Source organism: Anastrepha obliqua, chromosome 3, assembly GCF_027943255.1.
Source record: "Anastrepha obliqua isolate idAnaObli1 chromosome 3, idAnaObli1_1.0, whole genome shotgun sequence".
NCBI classification, from domain to species: Eukaryota; Metazoa; Arthropoda; class Insecta; order Diptera; family Tephritidae; genus Anastrepha; species Anastrepha obliqua.
In genome coordinates this window covers 143,533,325-143,558,799 of record NC_072894.1, presented here as the reverse complement: position 1 = coordinate 143,558,799, position 25,475 = coordinate 143,533,325, and the positions used below count along the sequence as shown (strand labels likewise).

Here is a 25,475-nt window from a genome sequence, read left to right as displayed (position 1 = left end):
ATTTTGATTTTTTCTTTTTTTATATGAAGAAAATATTTAAAAGAAATTTTTTTTTTGCTAAAAACCTTCCCCTAGTGGATCCCTATAATATGAAAAAAAGAATGAATAAAATTGGCCTCGTATCGGCCCAAAAAAATGCGTACAAACGAACATCATTTCATTTTTATATATATAGATATATAGATAGATGAAGCAAAAATCATGATTCAATTATACAAGGTTAAGTAAAGTTTGACAACTGATTTCGGATGCTACTTAATCCATTGATTCAATTTGGAAGCAAGGGAAAAAAGGGCATAAGTTTATCCCCTTTCTGAAAATGTAGTAAAAAGTTAAAAAAGGTCGTTGTAAGCCATAGAATAATTTTATGTTATTTTATAAGTGGTACCTAATTATTTATATTATTAACTTAACTATTCCCATGGATTTGTGTCATATATGTATGTATTTTGACCATGCATCGGATTGGAATCTATATGTGCCATTCGTAAACCTACACTGAAGTAATAAATAAAAGAACTTGAGAATAGTGGAAACTCTTAACAAGGAAAAACCACTTTTATTTCGTCACGTCCGCTAATCATACATTTGATTTTTTAACGAGATTACCTGCAAAGTTAGAAGTATAAAATCTGTGTTAAAAAAAGATAAATTTATATACAGTCACTCACATTCAAAGTCAGGCAGATGCATACGAAAACTTCTAGACATAATATCTATGTTTTGATGAAAGAAAACACGTTCTACCTTTTTCTGTTTTTTCACAAAAATTGTTTTATTTAAAAACAACAAAAAAAATATATTCCAAGTTGCTTTATAAAATGTTAATGTATAAAAAACTGAAAAAGGCCACTTCTCTGTCTCACATTTAAAGTCGGGCAAACCATGTTTTGCAAATGTGCATACCGTTATTTCTAAATTTTCTATACTTGTATTAAAAGTTATTGTTCATTGTTGCCTTGTCAATCATTGGGTGAGTTTATAAAAGTATTTTGCAAAATGCCGCGTAATGGTAAACAGTCTACATTGGAGGAACGCAAAATAGTAATTCAACTGCACTTAGACGGAAAATCTGAGCGAGCAATATCGAAATTGATAAAAAAAAGCAAGTCAACAGTGCAAGATATTATTGCTAGATACAATGAAAATGGTTTCATTGCAAATAAGCATCGTGGAACCCGTCCAAAGAAGCTTTCCTCCAAAGATGAGAGCATGGTGCTAAGGGAAGTGAAGAAAAATCCATTCATTTCTGCTCCAAAATTAACTGCGCTGGTTAAAGAAGCTTCTGGGGTGGAGGTAAATCCCGAAACAATAAGAAGACTTCTTATTGTTTCGGGATTTTCACGGCCGAGTTGCGCGGAAGAAGCCCCTAATAAGCAAGAAAAACCAAAATGACCGGCTTGTTTTTACTCGCCAATATATGGCTAAGGATTTCGATTTTTGGAGCACTGTAAGTGGGGGAAAAAATAACAATTTCATGATTTTAATATTCATTCTTTAGGTATTATTTACTGACGAAAGTAAATTTAATTTATTTGGATGTGATGGAAGGGGTAAAGTGTGGCGCAAACCGAACAAGGAGCTGGAAGGCAAGAATTTAAGAAAAAACGGTTAAACACGGTGGTGGATCTGTAATGGTTTGGGGATGCATGGCGGCGTCAGGAGTTGGAAAATTGCATTTCATTGATGGAATAATGAATAAACACGTTTATTTAACAATTTTGAAACAAAATTTTAAAGAAAGCGTGAGAAAACTAGGCATCGAAAGTAGTTTTCAATTCTACCAGGACACCGATCACAAACATTCCTCATATTATATGACGTCAAGAGCTGGTTGTTATATAACTGTCCCCTGCACAAAGTCCCGACCTAAATGCCATTGAGCATTTGTGGGATGAATTAGGTCGCCGGATGCAGGAAAGGCAGTGTACATCAATTCAACTCTTGAAAATTGCTCTGCAGGAAGAATGGAATAAAATAAGCCCTGATGTTTGCAAAAAGTTAGTCGAATCGATGCCAAGCCGGCTACAAGCTGTTGAAAAGCAAAAAGGTGGAGCAACGAAGTATTAATTTTGCGTTGTGTACAAATTTTTCCACACCTGTGTATATAAATTTTAAGCAGTTATTAACAAAAAATCAGATTGATAATCTGCAACAAAAGACTTACCTAAATGTGGCTATGTAGCAGCTATTAATCAATGTAATTTTCACAGAACTTTCAATAGAATTGAAAGATGCGAAAGTCTAAGCGAAATGGAATAGGCAAAACAATATTGCCTGCTAACTTTTTCAGCAAAAATTTTAATTTCTACGCTTTTGAGTACTTTTTCTTTAGAATTTGCTCTGAAATAAAAAGTAGCTTTTCCAAGAGGACAACACGGATTTATTAAGTAGCTTCAAGATGGCTAACACAGGGTGAAAATTAGGCTACTTACATCACCTTTAATTATTGCTTCATGAGCAAAAATATACTTCAATTTATTTGTGGGCGAAACAAGTCGGCGATGCCATTGAAATAGGTGTAACTGGCATAATATTCAAATCATATAACTGATTTTGATGGGTGAGAAATGCAAATTTAAAGAAGAGGAAAAAAGTTTCACTCTTTCGTGCATCATGGCGAGGACCGGAAGGTGAACGGAAGGGGCGAAATATTCTTTCGAGCGATGAAACCAAAATAAATTTGTTTGGAAATGATGCCAGCAGAAACGAGGATGTGGCAACAAAATGGTGCGGAACACTTTAACCACGACTTTAACCAACCAACCGATGCCAACAGAACTAGGTTGTTCAATAATTTTTATGTTCGTTTTGTTTTTGTTTTGTGATGTTTCATTTCAATCTGCCAATTCATTCTTTGTTTACAACCCATTTAGAATTGACGCGTCACAATATTTTCAGTAGAAAAAAAAATCAAGTATCGTTCGTCCAGAGGTAAATTGCATGTTTTAGCATCCACGGGTAGACATTTTTTTCAGTATTTCTCCATACCAATGAGTAATTTCTAGGCCACTATCGTTTTCGTTAACTAATTTACATCTGGTCGTCCTCCAAAGAAAATAAAGATTTGTTAATGGGTTTCCTTATGTCGTATAGAAAATAAGCACAAAGCGAGCTATGTTATGCTGCTTGGCAATGACAATAAAAATAAAGTGTGCTGTTGGTTGTCAATTTGGTTGACGTTTGTGTAGCAAAACATCGAAACTAAGTTGCCAACCATATTTGTCGTCTATACCTAACTTTAAAAACGTTTTCCATATACATACATACATACAGGGCCGTAGAGAGCATATCCGGGCCCCGGGGGAAAATTGCAAATGCGGGCCCTTTCCAATTATGTCTAATTCAGTATACGGCGCACGGTCGATAACGTGAACGCTCTAAAGCGTGAACACCCCAAAACGTGAACAGACATTTTTGTGCATTGACTACTCTAAAACGTGAACAAACCCGAAAGGCTCTATAACATGAACAATAAACGTTAAAATTATTAGAATGTAGTTTACATTGATCTCAAATAATTCTGGAATTGGGAATCCCATATACTGTTGCTATTGGGAAGAAATATACTGTTGCTAAATCAACAATTTGTAACATTAAAGCGAAAAAGCATGTGATTTTAAAATGTGTAAGCAAAACGTATTGTGGACCTAGAAATAGAAAAACACTGCGTTCTTCAGAGTTGCCCAAAATGGAGAGAGCTCTTTATCGTTGGTTTATCCGAATGCGAGATAAAAACTGGCCAGTAAGTGCTCTAATGTTGAAAGAAAAGGCAAAAACACTGCATGCAAAATTTAAAGAAAATAAAGCAAAGTTCTTCGCTAGGGATGGATGGCTCCAAGGATTCAAGAAGAGGTACGGTATTCGTCTTCCTAAAATATCAGGCGAAAAACGGTCTTCGCAACCTCAGCTAGTAGATCCGTTAAAAAAAAAACTTAAAGCTTAAATGGCCGAATTGGAGTTGTGCAACGATGAGTAATATAATGCTGATGAGTCGGGGTTATTCTGGAGACTTTTGCCAGAGAAAACGTACGCGTCAAGTTTGGAAAAGAGAGCCCCAGGGGTAAAGTCCGAGAAGCGAATCACGTTTTTATGCTGTTCAAATGCCACTGGATCTCACAAGCTTAAGCTTTTGGTAATTGGAAAGACGAAGAATCCACGCTGCTTTAAAAACTTTCAGTGTCCCAACGACTATAAGAGCTCGAAATCCGTCTGGATGACGTTGGCGATTTTCAAGCAATGGTTTTATGAGTCATTTGTTCCACAGGTGAATATTCCTTTTAAGTTTTGTCCGATTTTTAAGGTTAACTGGTTGTTTTTTAAGGTTACATCGTTTTTAAAGGAGAAAGCCTTATCAATTAAAGCTCTCCTCATAATCGACAATGCTCCTTCTCGCCCAAATGAAGCTGAACTAACAACGGAGAATGGGCAAATTTCGACAATGTTTATGCCACCAAACGTTACTCCCCTCATTCAACCGGTGGATCAGAATGCAATAAAAATCACTAAGTTGCATTACAGAAACAGCCTTCTATATAATTTCAATAGCAGCGACAAAGTCTGATTTGCTCGAGTCGTTGAAAAAAATTAACTTAAAAACAGCTATAAATCTTTTGGATGCGGCTTGGTTTCGTGTTGGTGATGCAACATTAGCTAAGTGCTGTAACAGTATTTTAAATTTTGCGGTAAACAATAATGATCTCGAAGATAATGTTCCGTTGGCGTTTTTAAAAGAAAAATGGGAAGCTGAACTTCGCACCTTGATGAGCAACACCGTCGATCTCCTTAGTAGTTTAAATCCTGAGGTTCATTCGTGTTCGCAGATATGCTCAAAGATATATGTATGTGGGTTACTGAAAAAACTTTTTTATTAAAAATTTCAGATTAAATTCACGTTACCAGCCATTCATGAATGGAACGAAGATATCGAGGAGGGCAATGCAGATGACGATCATCAACAATAAGACGGTTAAGGGAGAAAGCTTCAAGTTTTAGAAAAACCGAAGATACAAAAAAGGATGACTGATTTTTTTAAATACAACCATCGTATGACTTAATTTTCAATTAATATGTAACGAAAAGAAGAATAAAATGTGAATTTAAATGTGAAAAAATATATTTACCTAGTCTTTTTGGGCATTCCAAAACGAGAACACTTTTGTTAACGGACCCGGGGTAAAAAGCCCTCGATCCCCCCGCCCTCTCGTCGGGCCTGCATACATATATATATATATATCTCGATTTTGGACGAAAGGACCAACATTATAAATTAATGCAAACAGTTTTTATTCTTATACTATAATAATTATAATAAAATTTCTAACTATATTAACTTCTATTCCAGGAACGCCTGACTAGTCATGGCAGCTTGGGATTGTCAAGCAGTAGCCCAGCATATACTACACACACAGGCGGCCACAGTGGACGTGGAGGGCCTTCTTCTGGGCATGGCAGTCATGGCAGCACCCATGGGTCCGCAGCAACAATGCATCATCAATCATTACAATCAGATTTCCAACCGCCCTATTTTCCTCCACCCTTCCATCATACAACTCAAAGTCCGCCCCAACAACAGGTAATACAAGTACTTATTATTTGTTATATAACAGATATGAATTTATCTTTTCCTCGGGCAACAGTATATGAAAATAAGCTGCTAAAAACACACAAGTATTTAAAATTGCAGTATTACGAAAACTCCTACAAACGCGATTGAAAAGAAACTTTTACGATAGGTTTAGGTTTAAACATTTCAGCAAACTTTAAAGTATGTGAGTCCTGAATGTTCTCAACATGGCTTTACTTAAACCTAATTTACTAGCTCAAAAAAAAATAAATTTAGTATCCACAATTTAGGCATTTTTGATATTTTGGGAAAATCGCAACTATTTGGAAAATCGTAACGAAAAAATTTGAAAATTCGTAAAAAATATTAAATAGCTTTTTATTTAATTATATTCGTTAGTTGTGTGCGGTGGTTGGCATATATTTAGTATGATATCATATTCTTTAAAAACAAAGTTCACTTGCATTGCTGGTATGTTGTTCAAAGGTATCAGAACTTATAGCGTATTCGTTCCAACAAAATGCCGATTTTCCTACTCTTCTAAATAAAGCTCGATCTGTGTGATAGTCGCTGGTTTTTTACTTCGTGCACTTGGTACTTGGTACTTTTCCATACAAAAAACTCAATTTCTTGCTGCATATATGCTATAGTACTGTGTCCGGCATTCGAAGTGTAACTAATTACAAAGGCAATAAATTTATTTTGGCAAATTACTTTTATTCAATTCGAAGTAAAACATGTGTGAAAATAATAAAAAATTAAGAATCAATTTACTTTTGCTCGATCTGACCACCTTATGCCTTGACTACGACCTTGAGACGGTCCAGAAAGGAATCGCAAGCTGCCCGAATGTGACTTGCAGGTATTTTGGCCAACTCCCGGACAATGGTTTTTTTTAGCGCCTCGAGGCTGGTGAATCTTTTAGTTCGAACCTTGCTCGAAGTGCATCAAAAAGGTCATAAATTTAGTTTGGAAAAATACTTTTATTCAATTGAAACTAAAAAATGTTTGAAAATAATACAAAATTAAGAATTAATTTACTTTTGTTCGATATGACCACCTTTTGCCTGGACTATGGCCTTGAATGTGATTTGCTGGTATTTTAGCCCACTCGCGGACAATGGCCTTTTTCAGCGCCTCGAGAGTTATGAATCTTCTAGTTCGGACCGTGCTCTCCAAAATGGCCCAACGACAATAATCCATCGGATTCACGTCTGGTGAATTTGACAGCTATTGTGTGGACGTTATGCTTTTTACCCATTCTTGGTTCACTCGACCTTTATGACACGATGTCGTGTCCTGTTGAAACGTCCATGGTCTGCCACCGAAATGTTTGTCTGCCCACGGCTTCAAAACAACCTCCAGAAGACTTTCCGGATAATATTTCGCATTTACCTTGACGCCAGGCTCGATGACAACGATTGGAGAGTGCCCATCTGCGGATACAGCGGCCCAAACCATTATCTGTGGCGGGTGCTGCCTCCTGGTGGTCAATCGATGGCTCAAATTCTCGTATGAACGGTCGGTCAAATAAACCCTATCGTTTTTGGAGTTTACGAATTGCTCAATTTGAAAACACAATGTTCGGAAATTGACTGCTTTCGGTCAAGCGAAGCAACTCCTTCGCTCTCTCAAGTCTGACTTGTATCTGCTTTGGTGTGAGATCATACACTTTTTGGATCTTGAAGACTTTTGATGACCACCTCAATGACGTTTCGCAATACTATCAGTATCATTGTAACGAGTAATGGTGCGATTAGCAAAAACTTTAGCCAAATATGATGCAAACTCACTATTACGTTTGAAACCCATTACTGATTTTCTTTTTTCGCGTTTCTACGGCAAAATGCTTCCACGCGCTTTTAGACAATACTCTGGACTGTCATTTATCCAATTAACAGTGCATATGCTCGTGCTTCAGCTACGGGAGCGCTACATATGTATGTAATATAGTAAGGCTCCTTGGCACGTAAGGCCCGCTGGTAAAGCACTTTCTTGGTTTCATATAATTTTTGCCTAGGCGGTTACTAAAAACTTACAATTTTACATAATTTGAACTCAGTGGATTGGAGCTGTTTTGGTGTTTGTGCTTTATATTGGTGTTTGGCCGAGCTCCTCCTCCTATTTGTGGCGCGCGATTCGATATTATTCCGTTTGAAACCGATTCCAAACGGCAGATTATTTTTATGAAAATAATAATAGGTATATGTATTTAGGAGCAGCCGTATGTGGAAATGTTCAAAGTATATGAGATTTCCTGAAAATAAAATCTGGGCAAAATGTTCCATAGTTTCATACGTTAAATAATCTTTTTTCTAACTTTAAAAAATGCAATATACAAAAGTTTCCATTTTTTTTTAAATGGAATATAATGGTAGTATTAAAAATACCTTCACGATCGTTTTTAATTAAATTAAGAATCACAAATTATTTATATATTAATGGAATTTCAGTAAAACTTTATATGCAACGTTTGCATTCGCCTCCAAATACGCGCTCAATAAAAACCCACTCACTTATGTATGTAATTGTATATTATACCAATCTGAAATATCTTGCAAACCAAATTACAGCGTACTGAGGTGGCCGCTAAAAGTATTCTTTTTGATTTATAGAACTTTTTGCTATTATAAAACTTTGTTTTGTCTCGCGGGATGATCCAATTTTAGTATAATGGAAACAATTTCGTTGTAATGACTGTATTAAAAACATTTTCGTAAATTAATTTCTGAAACAACACAAGAGATTAAGCGCGGAAGGTAAAAATGGGTAGTACCACTGTTAATTCAACTACTTTTATATTTAAAAATAAATCGACATTACATAAATAATCTAATATAGATTAGGTACCTGCATATTTACAGAACCATGGAGCTTTAGAATATTTGGGTACAGATCCCTATGGGCAGCCGTTATCATCATTACACCACGCTCCGCTGCATCATTATAATCAACTTGCGGGCTTGCGATCAACTCAAGATCAGCTTGGTATACACAGATCTCATAGAGAAGCAGAACTTCAAGGGCATGTGGTAAGTAAAGATGATAATTATTATGAGAAGATTTAATACTGCGCCATGAAAGATCACCTGCGGTCCCTTCATGGATTCAACCTACAGTGCCCTGTTAGATTTTCTGTGTTGTAAAATTATTTTTATATAATTCCATATATACATATATAGTTGGCGTTTTTGGGTGTTTCGCCGAGCTCCTCCTCTTATTTGTGGTACGTGTTGATGTTTTCAACAAATAAGGGGAACTACCGTTTTACGCCGCCTCCGAACGGCAGATATTTTTTGGTTTTTTTATGTGGAGAATTTCGATGGTAGAAATACCTATACTCAGAGGTTTATCATTATTTGCCGAGGAGCGACCGCTATTAAAAAAAACTTTTTCTATCAATTGGTGTTTCGTGCGAGCGGTTTCGAATCTGTGCATTTCCGAATGGTAGCACGCATCAACCCAGTAATTCCTGTGGGCATATGACACAATAATGACAAATATTACATAAAAACAACTTCCGTATAAGAGTTATTTTTGAAGCGTAGTTATTGACGTGGCCTCTTCTCCTGATCAAGAGTTATTTTCCAACTTTAATTGTATACTTTCCTCCATAACTAGTATGAGTGATGAAAATCTAATATAGTATTTCGTCGTCGAATAGTTATTTTCTATATTTTATTTTTCATGCTGTCCCGTAATTGTTATATGGTCTATTCATAACAGTTTTAACTGATTTCCCTTTACGATGATTCAATCAGGCATTTTTTGCTACTTGTGAATTTATAAGGGGGATTCACCATTTGTTGCAAAATACAATAACAAGAAATGCAAAAATGCTATACTAAAATATGAAAGCGTTCGACAGCACTCTAGTTGCAAAAACCCGCTAAAATACGTATAGAAATAATTGGCAAAATCGCTTATGAATCTTCTCTCGGTTTCGCAATTTGTGTCACAGCAGTAAATCCAATCATTTGGTGTAATTGGTAGCAGAAATAAATAACAGTCAAATTGCGCAACGGAGTGGCACTTTCTCTGTTTTTTTTAAATTCTGATAAATGTAAGGAAATAATCTTTCAGTTAGCTGAGGCTTAATCGCACGTGATTTTAATCCGGAGACAAAACGTTTGAATAGAATTTCCTACAAACTTCTTACCCTTCTTCTCTAATTTAAAATTTAAAAATATTTATTCTAACGTTTTTAGAACAACGCCAAAATTTTTCGTTGATAAGTTAAGAGTCAGCTCACTTAAAACAGTTATAACTGACCTGCAAAATTATACTAGGCAATTGAACGAATTACGTGGAAAGCAACAACAGAAAATAACTAGAAGATAACTTTAAACGAAATTTTGGAAGGTAGTTTGTAAATTCTAGTTAAACGTTAAGCTGCTGGAAACACAAATAAAATGAAGCAACTAAGTAGAATCGGCCGCCGCAGCCGAATGGGTTGGTGCGTGACTCCGATTCGATATTCGAAGAGAACCAAGGTTCGAATCTGGGCGAAACACCAAAATAAAAAAAAAAAACGTTTTTTCTAATAGCGGTCGCCGCTCGGCAGACGATGGCAAACCTCCGAATGTATTTCTTCTTTGAAAAAGCTCCTCATAAAAAATATCTGCCGTAGAATAAAAAAATAAATATTTTCCAAAGAATCTTCAGAAGACTAATTTTGTTTTGTTCTTCGTTCAGGAATTTTACCAACAGATCATATATTTTGAGAGATAACACCAGTCAAATACATAAAATACAATACAAGTACTTTTTTACTAAATAAAAATAAATTATTTTGAGTGACGGAAATCTGTGGGAACGGGTTTTCACTCCATTGCTTGTTTATTTGTATACGACAGCTGTCCAGTTCACAAGTGTCAAATATGATTGACGTACGATGCTATTTTCAAAAAATATAGATTCTCCGATAGAGTAATTAATTTTGTGCCACCTTGTGCAAACCGTTTTGAACACACCTAGTGTAATAGTTATGAACAAAGTAAAAAATTTAAATTTGATCGCGGACAAGTTGTTCTTAACATTCTCTATTAAGATACCACGTTTTGTTTAAATTCTAAAAACCCAGCAAATTATTCAGTTCTATTTTCAGCCCCTGTCATCTACTTTGTTAAAGATAAGTGTTGGTGCGCAGTGTTAGATGCAAGCTAATTGTTTTTAGTCCGACCACTCCAATTCCAATTTATAGCCTTATAGACTTAGAGCAGTACTTACGACACATTGATTTCCCATAGTCTCTATGGGTGTACTATTTGAGATCATGTTCATTGGCTCAGTGGATGTTGTGTAAAGAGCTCTACTGATGGAAGCCCTTGGTTCCATTACCTTAAACAAGCTGCCTTTTTTAACGACTTGCAACGTGCCTAGTCCTTTAGCTCCTTCACCCTCAAACTTCGTCCAAAGCGCATATTCATACAATATTTCTCCAATACCATGTGCCCTTCAAAGAATACAATTTCCTCTTCATTCTTAATAATTGGAAATAAGAAATAGTGCAAGAGTAGGTTAAGTGAGGAAATGATGCAAAAAAAATTGCTGTCGTGAATGAAACAAAGACATCCTACTATGTAAAGGGTGTTTTTTTAGAGGTTAGGTTTTCAAGTTCGTAGATGGTCTTTTAGACAGCTGTCACTTGATTTATGCTCAGTTTGGTTTGCCTTACTTATGGTTGAATGGGTATGTCAATAAGCAAAATTGTCGCATTTGGAGTGAACATAATCCACAAGCCATTGCTGAGACGCCGTTACATCCTCAAAAAGTCACTGTTTGGTGTGCTCTATGGGCAGAGGGAATCATTGGTCCATATTTCTTTAAAAATGAAGCCGGCCATAATGTTACAGTCAAAGGAGAGCGCTATAGAGCCATGATTAATGACTTTTTCGTGCCTGAATTGGACGATGTTGATGTGGACGACCTTTGATTCCAACAAGACGGCGCTACATGCCATACAGCCAACGCAACAATCGATTTATTGAAGGAAACTTTTGGTGAGCGCATTATCTCGCGCCGTGGACCTGTGGCGTGGCCTCCAAGATCGTGCGATATAACACCGCTGGACTATTTCTTGTGGGGCTATGTGAAGTCGCTTGTCTACGCAGATAAGCCCGAGACGATTGATGTCTTGGAAGAGAATATTCGGCGCGTTATTGCTGACATACGGCCCCAATTGCTGTAAAAAGTGGTCGAAAATTGGGCCTCTCGGCTGGAATTTATTCGAGCCAGCCGCGGCGGCCACTTGCCCGAAATCATTTTTAAAACATAATGGCAAACCCTTATCTTTATAATAAAGCTAAATTCTTGGCCATAAAACCTAACCTCTAAAAAAACACCCTTTATTTAATGCTAATTAGATGTTATAAATAAAAGCAAACTTTCTTTAAAAAGCTTTTACCGATAACTCATTACGTAATTCAACAAAACAAACGTAAAACTTTAATTGTAATTGCCAGTAGAATAACAGCAAAAGAATTCAAGCGAGCACGTGTAAATATTGATCTCATAATGTTTAATTGTAGATGTTACATTCTTTTGATACGGAAAAACTTGTCAAAAATCACTACCTGAGCAGATAAAATATTTTAGCAGGTCGAATATGGTAAATACGGAGATGTCTACAAATTTATACTTTTTGTTAACAAAATCGTATGAATAATTATTTCAAAGCAGAAACGGTGGTAAGAGCATAGATTTTTTAAAAGCAAAATTGCAGGCCTCAAACAAAGGAGCAATCAGGTGGTAGGCAATTATATACGCGGGAAAAAATATGGATACCGCAGTAAATACGTAACTTTCGTAAGAACGAGACAAACTGTTTATGTTTCTTCTTCTTTGTACTGCCAAAACAGTAGTTTACGAGTATTTAGTTTATTTCTGCTGCTAATACTGCTATAGCCATAAAAATGGTCGAGATACTGAGCTGGCTTACCAAAGGAAACACGCTAAGCGATCGGTGATTTTTTTGCTGTGATGCTTTCGTAAATTTCAATGACCATTTTCCCTCTGTGCACTCTAGTTGTGAATTTGATCTTGTCCAAGTTTCATGTGAAATGTTATGGTTGACGATTCATTAATTTTTTTAACATCTAACATTTTTTTATAATTTTTCGGTAAACTTTTAAACGTACGCTTTCGAAATGACAGCAAATAAAAAAAATAAAAAATAAAATAAAATGAAATGTAGCGGCGTAGGCAAATAAATAATATTCATACTTAGTAATACTGGGCCATAGGTTGTGGATAATGATACGACCTTCAGATATGAAGGGAGCTGTGAGTGGGCAAGAATAATGGGAGTGTGGTCTTGCCTTAAAATATAATAAGTACTTCAAAAAATCCACAACGCCCGATAATCCTACCGACAAGGCGAACAAATGCCGCTTTCAAATAAGCATTCTGCCTGATTCCCCATCACAGCGTGGAAAATGCTACTCCTCCCGAGCTATACCTAAGGTGGCAGCCCCTATTTACGAGGGTAAGGATTCTTGCCAAACAACTTATTAATCCGAAATGACATTATTACTGAAACCAATAAATCGTATAATTTAAAAAATCACACGTTAAATCGACAACCCACTGTAGAACTTCTGAAAATAGAGATACGTCCTTACTTATTTTTAACACACTTTTATTACGTCGGGTTGTATGTATGTATGTATGTATGTATGTATGTATGTAACGGAATCTTTGAGTTTAATTTTCACTGGCTTCTAAAAATCTGATCGACTTGAAATTTTGCACACCTATCAAGGACCGATGACAATGCAATAATTTGATAAAAGTTTTCCATTATCCTTATTAGGATTGCCAGGATTAATATTTTCTTTTTTTACCTGTGGGCAAAAAGTAAGGTGAATTTGGTTGTAAAATGAAAAATCTTTATTTATTCTTGTAAATCAGTTTCATCCCCTTCAAAACAATCCCCTCTCGATGAAATACACTTATGCCAACGATTTTTCCAATCCCCGAAACCATTTCCGGTATAGCCATCAGCACCTTCTTCGATTCAGCTTTTATCTCCTCAATCGAGTCGAAACGCGTTCCCCGGAGTGGTCTCTTGAGTTTTGGGAATAGCCAGAAGTCACACGGAGCCAAATCAGGCGAATACGGTGGTTGCGGAACGATATGCGTGGAATTTTTGGCGAAATGGTCACGAAGAACGAGTGCAGTGTGAGACGGTGCATTATCGTGATGCAAAAACCAAGAGTTGTTTGCCTATAATTCTGGTTTTTTTAGATGAATTGCTTCACGTAAACGACGCATAACGCATTTTTGTTAATCGAACTAAAAAGTAGAAAATAAAAAATAGTTTAAAAAAACTAAAAAACACGCTTTTATTGCCAATCGAACTAAAAAGTATAAAATAAATTTTAATGACAAAGAGACCTATAATGAAGTAATAGCATATCGAATGATCAGTCATAGTCAACTACCTCAGAACAGAATTATAACAAAAATTAAGATACAAATAGAATAATTCAAATTAGAGTTAAAAGCGTGGGATGCTTGATATAGTAAATATTACAATCATTCTATTGGCAACTACCTATGTACAGAAGGTTATGAAAGTGAAGCAAAATGCATCCCACGCTTTTAATTCTAATTTGAATTATTCTATTTGTATCTTAATTTTTGTTATAATTCTGTTCTGAGGTAGTTGACTATGACTGATCATTCGATATGCTATTACTTCATTATAGGTCTCTTTGTCATTAAAATTTATTTTATACTTTTTAGTTCGATTGGCAATAAAAGCGTGTTTTTTAGTTTTTTTAAGCTATTTTTTATTGTATTACAGAAGCAAAGAAATGTGCGACCTTTCAATACGAATGTAACTTTTTTATTTTACACACAGCAAATGGGAACGGGTATTTCAAATAAATATACGATATAGTTTTTCCAGGGGCAGGTAGGTTTATATTTTCTAAAGTTCTTCCCCTATGGAAATTTATAAACAGCGATCACTAAGATCAGGTGGAGAAGGACTTGGCTTCACTTGGTGCGTCCAACTGGTGCCGGTTAGCACGAGAAAGAAACGACTGGCGCGCGTTGTTAAACTCGGCCAAAATCGCGTAAGCGGTTATCACGCCAATTAAGAAGAAGAAGATCACCACAGCATTCAAAAATCATGGTGATTAAAAAATCGCAATCGCTTAGTTCACTGATAGTGGAAAATCAGTTTATCGCTCATTACTAGTATTTTATGTGTAGTAGGAATACACTCGAAGATTTGTCATTGCCTGCCTGGTGCTCACGTATTGCATAAGTGCGCTAATTATAAGTGAGAATTTAAAGTAATTAAGAAATGTTTTTCTTGTCCCTGCTAAATATAAGAGAAGAGATATTTCCAATATAATTTCGCTACCAAGAAGTTACGTTGGTGTGAGAACACGCCTTACATCGTGAATACCGCTATCTTTGTTTGGCAGTCGCATTTTATGCTGCAAGAAAACATTCCAACCAAAATACTTGCAATATTTTTACCTACTCCATTTTAAGGATCATACTTATTAACAAGTTATTTACGGAATTTCCTTTGGGGTAAGTAACTTTGCCTAATTCGAGGCAGAACCACTTCGTTGTATCGCCGCTTATAATACCAAAACAGTTAGCTACTTAAGCGGGATTGGTTGATAAAGCACTTTTAGCAACCCTTAATCTTAAGCACAAGTTTGTTATTACTATTTTTTAGTAAAATTCCTCCACCGAATATTACAAAAGTAGGTATTTACTTCCACAAACGTTCATATATATATATTATATAAATATGTATGTTAAAACTCATAAGCGAAAATGTGTGTATGTATGTATGTATGTTATGCACAATACGTATTTATGAATGCGAGCTTTATTTAAGAAAATACAGAAACGAAACAAAGAAACAGGGGTTAAAAATTGCAAATTTACCTTAAATATGAAAAATTGTTATGCGAAAATTATAAGATTTCAGTATACATATGTATAGTATTTAAAAATTAATACTTTTTTTTTGGTGGGTGAGTTAGGGTTCAAAATCCATTCGCACTTACAGTGACCGTCGTCTACTGCGTCGAAGGATGTGGCCACTAAAACAATCCCTTTTTTCCTTCTGGGGAAACACTCTTCCCGGGACTACTTTCTGCATTACTTGAAGACCCATCTCTGGGTTCACCGTATCTGTAGCCAGCTTTCGAACCTTATCCTCAATAGGATCCTGCTTCGTTCTAAATTGTTCAATACCGTAAGATAGCAGCTCAGCATTGTAAAGCGTTTATTTCGAACATACATGCATACTCGTATATGTAGCAACGGTCGGCCGCGTGCTGTGTGATGACAACTGTACTTACCACTTGGTAACTAGAATGCCGAAGCTTCTGCGTCGTCCTCAAACCAGCTTCCTTTGGCGATTTGCCCGTACTGCTCGCTGATGTTGATCGCATCTAGCTCTCTCTCGACAGCTATCTGTTCGAGCAGAACGTCTGCTGTGCGACTTTTATGCATGTTTGCCTGGAGTACTCTCGTCACTTCTTAGCTAGAGGGCATCTCCTTGACCCTGGCAGGTGGTCGGTGAGGTCGCGTTTCCAGTCTATGCAATTAGTGGCTGCTCTGCAGTCTTTTATTTTTTACCCTGGTTTCCCGCATCTGATGCAGGTTTACCTTCTACCAGGGCCAGTGCAGTTTGCTTGTGTTTGCCCTATCCCAAAGCAACAATAACATCTCTTTATTTCTTCGCATACTCGCAAATTTCGGAAAATAAACTTTTGGTTAGAGTTTTGATGATAAGATAAACAATTTCCAGGGTGTTCGGTGCAGAATTAGGAATTAAAAGTTAAATTGAAAAGTATTATGCTACAAATTACTATTGCAAAAATTATTTCCTTTAAATTTTGATCGGTACGCCGGATAAACTCTTGGAATCTGGCTTCCTTACTCTGTGCCTTTCGCTGGAGAAGTGATGTCGAAATGACATTAACCTCGCGACGATATTTTCTTTTAGTGCTAAGATAGTCGCTGAATTTGATTAATAGCCTTTACTTTTGAAGTACTCCCACAGAAAAAAGTCCATAGGGCTAAGATATGGCGACCAGAATATGTAACCAAAACGGCTTATTTGTTTGTTGGAAAAGAAATCACGCAGCACCTCCATGAGTTCTCTGGCTTTGTAAGGCGTGGCGTCACCTTGGTGAAACCATGTTGGTGTACTGAAGAAAGGATGTTCTCGCATTATTGGCAGAAAATAATCGTTCAGCATGGGCGTTGGACGGCCATTGTAGCCGAATGGGTTGGGCGGGACTATCTTGCGATAGTGCACAAGTTCGAAACGCCGGGAACCAACAGGACTTGTCCCGGAACTCACCTTGAAACGTTTTTAATATGAACGAAATTCAATACGGAAGCTTTTTAAATATACCATGAAATAAAACCATTTAAAATTTAAGATAAACGGATTTTAGAAAACACAATTCACTAATACTAATGCGATCAAATGAAAGACAGTGCACACAAACCCGAAAAAGAAATCGTTCTTTCATTTGATACCCATATTTCAGAAATGTATGACATTGGCTTCTAAACCCCTATTAGGGATTCGCAGGCATCCGATTAAACCGCAATTTCGACATAACCTAATATTTATATATCAAATTACAAAAATAATTATAATATATTCAATTGGTTTCAGGCACAGCTGTCTCATGGCTTTCCATATACAGACAGAAGAGCTGAATATGGGAGCACAATATCAGGAGGAGCCACACATGGCGGTCGGTTAGCTCATGAGCATGATCCCTTAGCCTTACATCAAGCACTTCAAAATGCTGTTGATGATGTCCAAAATCCCGGCATAGATGACAACGTTGCATTTATGGCGGACCTACCTCTAATCAAAAGTAAGTAATATGTAAAATAATATAATTTTTTTCCTGGAACTTCTACGTATTAGAATTTGCTTGAATTTTTTCCTATTTTTAAAACACAATATAAATATACTCATGCACGAAGTACTTTGGATCTAAATACTTATAAAGGGGTTAAAGAGTTGTTTAAAGATGTAGAACTTTTTCCAACTTAAACGCAAGAAACGGAACATCTAATGAAATAAGAATTATTATTATACCACGTTTCTATAACTGGTCTAGAAAGTAGAACATAGTTTCTGTTATACTCATAGAATTAGTCTGATAAGTTTTGATTTTAAATGTTAACAATAGTCATTATAAACAATTTATGAGATTTAAAATGAAAAAGTTGGGCGCTCGGAATTGGGTGATGTAATTCATCAACACTTTAATTGGATTTAAATAAATCATTCAAGATTCAAACTAAGTATATATACAGTCTGTGTCAGAAGAAAAGAACAAGTTTTTTTCATGTAACTTCAAGATATTTTCGTTCTGCTTTTTACATAATAGTCCCACTCAAGGGCTACGACGCCAGTGCTAACTCAGGTTAGTGTCGTGCGAAACTTTCCCGTAAACGCAACCAAACAAAAATGAGTGAGAAGGCGGTATTTTTATACAAAAAATTATGCAAAGTGATTAAAAAATCAAAAAAGTTTGTTGTGATGTGGAATCAGCGGTATAAGGTGTACAAAATATTGATGACTTTTCCGAGCGCGGCTTGAGCGAGGGACGACAAAAAACGGGATAAAGTGATCGTCCAAATGTTAAATACGAGTATATATATTTTATACTGTATGAATAATCGCGGTTTCTTTTTTCTGACACAGACTATAAGTGGTATAACGCGCATCGACTACCAACTTGCGATCGATATTAAGCGGTGAGCTTTGGGTATACCTAAGACTTTGTTATTGCTTTCATTGGCGACAATCACATATCCTGGGATGCCTCGCCTTCTCACATTAGCTCGCTCTTCAACGGGCGTTTGGGAGCTACCTAGAGGATACTTGGGTAAAGCAAGGAAGTTGTGAGCTGCTTGGAAGAATCGATCTGACCACACCCAAGTGAATGGCAATCAAAAGCTTTCCACACTTGCGTGGACTTCTTACACACGGAACCATTCTCCTCTGGTGGTAAAAGAGGACAAAACGAAGTACCTCCTGTCATCAAACAAACAATCAGCGCACTCGCGTATCGATCCATACCGCAACCTCCTTAGGAACCAGCGTTAATACCGATAATAATGCCAGCCTTAGGTAAGATAGATTACCAACAAGTGCTACTTTGGACTAAGTAGGCAATTGAGTAGTAAATTCCTTTCTCGAACAAAACTAACCCTGTACAAGTCTCTAATCATGCCCGTCCTATTGTATGGCGCAGAAATTTGGACGATCACAACATCCGATGAGACGTCCCTTAGAATGTTTGAGAGGAAATTCTGCGGAAGATTTTTGCACCTTTGCACGCTAGCAGCGGCGAGTATCGCAGGCAATGGAATGATGAGCTGTATGAACTTTACGACGATATAGACATAGTGCAACGAATAAAAATCGAGCGGCTACGTTGGCTGGGTCATGTCGTTCGAATGGATATAAAAACTCCGGCTCTGAAAGTATTTAACGCGATATCAGCTGGTGGTTGCAGAGGAAGAGGATGGCCTCCTCTACTTTGGAAAGATCAGGTGGAGAAGGACTGGGTTTCACTTGGTTATAGATATATCACATTTCATATAATTTTCTACTTTCTAGTCTTATCTTACATTTACCTATGTTTTACGTGCATGGAAATAGTTATGTACCGACTTGCTTCACCAATTCACGAAAATATGAGCAGCATTTACGGTTGACATTATTAGAACGCTTAAAATCAAGTTTAAGTAATAGTGATGCGGAAATTGAGTATAGGTAGGTAGGTGGAAGTGGCAGTTGGTCTTTTAATCAACCTATACTTAGACCGTTAGCGATCCATTGGGATACAACAGTAGCAGGTTACCACTACTACTCGTCCATCCATTTTGTTTTAAGAGCGAACCCATTGATCTGACTGAGACTTATACCCCTAATTTCATAGGAATCATTCAAAAAAGATGACCCAAAGTATCTAAACCACCTGGTAGGCCACGTAGGGCAGTGACAAAGAAGATATCTGACAGACTTCTCTCCATTTTTGTAGCTTCTGCAATAGTCGAAATGAGGTACATTCAATTTTTGAGCATGTCGACCTAGGAGACAGTGGCCTGTGATGAAACTGAGCATTGCGCCATTCAGCAGTGGAACGAGAAATTATCAAAAAATGCGTAAATTGTGTTTGCGTCAAATCACTGTACAACCATATTCGCTCACCAATTGCAAGCCTTATCTATGTGTATATTATAATTTATGATTTTACGAATTTATTCGATGAAGCCTAAAACCAACAAATATTGAATTGCAGCCTGGGTTCAAACTAAATGCGTTGTTGGTGCTCTACAATAAAAAGTTTCAACTGGTATATTGTCAGTGCGAGCGAGAGTGCTTAACATTTCATATGTATTATCTAAGGCCCTCCAAAAGGGAGACTTCGTTTGGCTGAAATAAAGAAAACCTGGGGAGACTCACGGCCATAGCGAAATCTGTAAACAAACAAGTGCACTATGTAAAACGATGTGAAATTCAAAATCAGACATATGTACGATAGATACTCGTAAATTCACCATTAACAAAAAATACTTCACTACCTTATTAATGTACTCCATGCAATGCTCTCCTTTTCTTTATAAAGGTAATAGTGTAAAGTTTCGCGTGTTCAAATATAAGAAAACACAGAAATTAAAATACAACCCGGTTAAAAAATGTCCACAAAGGCACATTCGATATCTTTTCTTTGTAAATTTTTGTTTAGAATCAATGGTGTTATTTTTCCACAAAATTGGCTGATACTTTGATATCTGGAGGAAGGAGGAGGGGAAAACACACCTGGTGTTTTCGAGGTACGATTTGTGCATCATATTTCACAGGTATTGTTTAAGAGAACCCCTAGCGATCTTCGCACATTTCTAATTGGCATAATTATGTTTAAACAAACGCCCCAAAAATATTTCGTTTGTTCATATTCATATAACAAGGCTCGTGTTCATTGGTACATTCATCCCTGTGCCTAATGTTTCATCATATCGTTACAGCAGCTATGTTGGAATGCACAGCCATACTAATATACAAAACATGCATACATATGTATATGTTTTGCACAAGTAGGTATTTATACGCTTATTACTTGTGCAATACTCATATAATTACAGCAAATCAGAATTTTGTCAAAAAATGTTCTCAGCAAGAGCCTGATTGATATTTTTCATAAAAAATGAAATTGAGTTCATTTAGTATAAATTGTATCTATATTAAGTGTATAAATGCGTATTTCTCTTTTTCCGAAATCCTAAAACAGAGATTTATTGAAATCGGCAACTAGATCCATACATATACCATACACAAGTATATGCACCTAAAACCAATGCACACAAAACTTGTCATCGCGATATCTTATTTGCAACTAACGTTGTTATACGAGTACGGCTGTGAACTCTACGCTAAAACTGATCGTGAATGAATAAATAAAAAACTCAATGTGATGTATAATAACATTGCCAGGTATATACGTACATATGTGTAACCTCGATATCAGTCGACAATATATTGAAGTTCAAGTGTCTTATAATGATTCACAAAATCATAGTCTCTGAAAAGTAACCGCATTTCAAAAATTGACTTCATATTTCTCAATCATCACGATTACAACAACTTTGCACTGCAATATCTGAACGTCAGTTTAACGTCTATATTGTTCGCATATTAGAACAAACTACCCCTTAAACTCAGGGCTACTAAAGATACATTGCACTTTAAAATAACAGTACTTATAGACTATGCACAGTAAAGGATAATTGGTACTGGGTAAGGCTTTCTCAAGTGGGCCACATAATTACCAAAGTGAATGTTTTGCGATGGAATTCAGCCAGCACTGAGTTCTATCATCCAGAAGCATAAGGGAAACTGCACTTCCGCTGAAGCAAGCAATTATCGCCAGTAAAAAGGCAAAATGGGAGGAACTTCGAAGAGATCTAAATAGCAACCCTTGGGGTCTGGGCTATAAAATTGTAATGGGGAAACTAAACGCCAACTCCACAGCCGTATATCTAGACAGTGATGTTATCATCAAAATAGTGGGCAGACTGTTCCCCACGAACCCTATGATGTGTGGGAACCGAGACCCCCAAGGCGACGAGATGCTTCCACCCTTCACCGAGGAAAAACTTAAAACCGCGGGAAGAAGCCTCAAAAGAAACAAAGCTCCAAGCCCAGATGGCATCCCAGCTGAGGCTCTCAAACTTGTGGCTGAAAGCCGACCAGATGTGATGCTCGATGTTTACAATGCATGCATCGCTCAAGGCATCTTCCCTAAGCTGTGGAAAAAACAGAAACTGATGCTGATCAGTGAGGGTAAGGGTAATCCAGCGCAACCGTCAGCTTGGTCCGCTTGTCCGCTTTGCATGCTGGACAGCGCCGGCAAATTGCTTGAGAAACTCATACAGCGCAGGCTTGCAGAGTATGTTGAGAGTGCAGGAGAATTATCAGCAAGGCAATACGGTTTCCGACGTGGGAAATCAACCCTTGGCGCAATAGAGGAGGTGGTAAGCAGCGCTCAAGGCAGACGCCACTTCCCGAACCGCATCACCGTCCTGGCAACGTTTGATGTACGAAACGCCTTTAACAGCCTACGATGGATAGACATTACTACGAGAAAGGTTTCGAATACCTGCATACCTGCTAAGGATTCTCCAGAGCTACCTGAGTGAGCGTGAACTGCTGTACGACACACCAGATGGACAGAAAACAAAAGCGATAACGTCTGGCGCAGCTCAAGGATCTATTCTCGGCCCCATTCTCTGGAATCTGAGCTATGATGAGATATTGAGCATAGAAATGCTAGAAGATACATATCTAGTGGGATACGCGGACGATGTAGCGGCAGCCATACCAGCTCGGGACACTGAGGACGCTAGAAGGAAGCTGAATCAAGTCATGATAACGACGCAAATACGGCTTGATTACCACGGCCTGGAACTCGCCAAACATTAGACCGAAGTCATCTTAATGACACGAAGTCACATGCCACTCGAGGTCAGCATGCAAATAAGCAACACGTCCTTAGTGACCCAAAAAGTAGTGAAATACTTAGGTATTCAACTTGACTGCAGGCTTACTTTCTAGGCCCAGATACGGCATGTGGCTACCAAAGCAGCAAAGATTACGGTTATGCTAAGTAAATTAATGGCAAGCATCGGTGGGCCAACACAGAGCAAAAGAAAGCTAATTATGTCGCCCACAAGCTCAATTCTCCTGTACGGCAGGGAAGTATGGGGAATTGCGCTAAACTGCAAAGCGATGCGCAATGTACTAGAGGCTGTGCAACGAACAGCTGCACTTAGAGTTGCCTCAGCCTACCGCACTGTCTCAGGCGCAGCAATTTTCGTGATCAGAGGGCAGATACCCGTCGACCTCATGGTCCGGGAAGGAATGGATTCGTGGGACTCCAAGAAGAAACACGTCATCACTAGCTTCTCAGAACGGAGAGGCCAAACTATACTGCGGTAGCCACTGGGACACTGGGACACTGAACCGAGAGCAGATGGATGGCGAAACTTATTCCATCAATTGACAAATGGGTCCAAAGGAACTTCGGCGAAGTGAACTACTTCTTAACTCAGTTCCTCTCGGGCCACGGCTACTTCCGAAGATAAATATACCGCATGGGCAAGGTAACCGATTCCAAGTGCTTATACTGCGAAGCGGTGACGCTGAACACACATTTTTTAGTTGTAATAGATGGCTCGCGGAAAGAAATACTCTGAGGGAGCAGATTGATGACATCGCACCGAGCAACATAATCAGCAAAATGCTCGAACGCGAGGACAGCTGGAACGCGGTAAAGAAATACATCGAGAACATACAACGGAAAGAAAGATCGACCTCGACACAGTGCAACAAAGTGAAGCCGCACAGATAGAGACACAAGAAGACGAGCCTATAGCATAAAACCTGGCTTTCTTATAGACCTAAAATCCACAAATCCAAATCTGACAAATTGAACCCTATTGTGCTCAAACTTTACTAGAACATCTGTAAAAAATTTGGGTACACACCATCGTTTCATCGATACGAAAGCAGCTTTAGAAAAAAACCGTCGGTAACTCACTAAACGGCTGTGTGAAATTTTCTTATCTTTTCTAAACTAGTTAAAGATGGGAAGTGCATGAAAAGAAGGCGAAACATTTTATGTCAATTCACGGTTTAAAATGTAATTTCGGGGAAATAAACGAATCCGTTTACCAGCCCTCAAATACAAAAGATAACACCGTTCAGCTTCTATTCTCAGTACATTATTTTATAAAACTGCAAGCAAAAATTTTCTTATATATAAACACGAACGTACACTTTCTGGTACATTCAACTAAAAAAAATATTTCCTTCTTCTTCATTGGCGCGCGATTTTGGCCGAGTGTAACAAAGAGCGCGTTCCTTTCTCGTGCTAACTGGCGCCAGTTGGACACACCAAGTGAAACCAAGTCCAGCCAGTCACCTTGTCTAAGGGTTCTACTTAATTCCCATCTGTTGTTTTGAGTGCTCAAATTTTCGTTAGAGTAGCGGGAATGTAAAAACATTCGTAACTTTGTACATTATTTGCCAAAAGACATAGTGAATAGCACAGTAAATATTATTATATTGAAGCGAATTTTCTTGATAACCTATAAATAATTTTAATTTGATTGCCACGAGGTTTATCTTTGAAATTAACATCCGCATTTTGTGGCAAAGAAAGGGAATACTCTTACCCTTAGCCATCTTCTAACGATTCGTTGATTAATCCAATTACTTTTCTTATCAGAATTTCTTAAACAAAATAATAGCTCGGCATCTTTGTTATTACCAATGTTGCAAAATTTAATACTTCATAATTTTTTGTTTAAAAGAATTGATGTTATACAGGGTGGGCCATATAGACATGTCAAATGTGTTCATAATTTACTTAAAGGTTTGACATTTACGAAAGTCTGAGTCTTATTCTGCATTTCTGATTTTCACACCGGTGGCTACGTCAATAAGCAAAATTGTCGCATTTGGGGCTCAGAAAATCCAAACGTTACTGTAGAGGAGCAAATGCATCCACAACGAGTCACTGTTTGGTGCGGTTTTTGGTCTGGCGGCATCATCGGGCCATTTTTTTTTCGAAAATGAGCGCGGAGCCGCGGTTAAGGTAAATGGCGAGCGTTACCGTGACATGCTCAACGAGTGGTTTCCGTTGGACTATTTTTTGTGGAGAGCCGTTAAGGACAAATGCTATACGAACCATCCAGAGACGATTGATGCTTTAAAACACGAAATCGAAGTTGCCATTCATGAAATTGGAGCCCAGACAATTGAAAATCTGCTTAAAAATTGGGTTGATCGAATGGCCTACTGCAAAGCCAGTCGTGGCAATCATTGGAACGATATTATTTTTCATTAATAAATGACAATATTCAATCTTCAAAAACGAAAAAGTTTGAAAAAATATTGATTAGTTTTTTTTTATAGCCTAAAAAAAAGCAAATTATACATGGTCTACCCTGTATTATAATATATTAACATATCAAAATTTCTATTAAATATTGCTTTGAATCTTATAATACGTTCACATATAAGTAGATGATCTACTTTTTCGCGCTTACCTCAAAATACGTAATTAAAAAGCCCGATTCCCCACACAAAATTTTTTTCCCCAAAATCTGAGATTATAAAATAATCCTAGTTAATAACAATACTTTTCGACATACAACAATGTGTTTTCTGTGTTATCGATAATTATTATCACGAATGTAAGGAGAAACATCAAAATAAAAACTAAATGAAATAGATGCCGGCAAAGAGGACGTAAGTTGGCCGTGGTTATGTTTTAAAAAAGTACTCCTCATCAACTGCAACGCACTTATACCAATATTTGAT

At 37.2% G+C, this 25,475-nt stretch overlaps 2 protein-coding genes across 3 annotated transcripts in view; one reads left to right on the top strand and one right to left on the bottom strand.

The window, feature by feature from the left end:
• Positions 1 to 25,475, bottom strand: part of LOC129240267 (IQ and AAA domain-containing protein 1-like) — a 157,893-nt gene that overhangs the window by 9,521 nt on the left and 122,897 nt on the right. The gene's annotated exons all lie outside the window — the stretch shown is intronic.
• The window catches only part of LOC129240268 (transcription factor AP-2-epsilon), a 116,641-nt gene that overhangs the window by 72,259 nt on the left and 18,907 nt on the right, over positions 1 to 25,475 (top strand). The window contains exons 2-4 of one of the 2 annotated variants that reach the window (XM_054875962.1): positions 5,345 to 5,575; positions 8,431 to 8,598; positions 17,238 to 17,445. In XM_054875962.1, the coding sequence (XP_054731937.1) occupies positions 5,345 to 5,575; positions 8,431 to 8,598; positions 17,238 to 17,445 (607 nt within the window). Of the gene's footprint in view, positions 1 to 5,344; positions 5,576 to 8,412; positions 8,599 to 17,237; positions 17,446 to 25,475 lie in introns of both variants that reach the window. The other variant, XM_054875961.1, reaches the window with a different exon arrangement.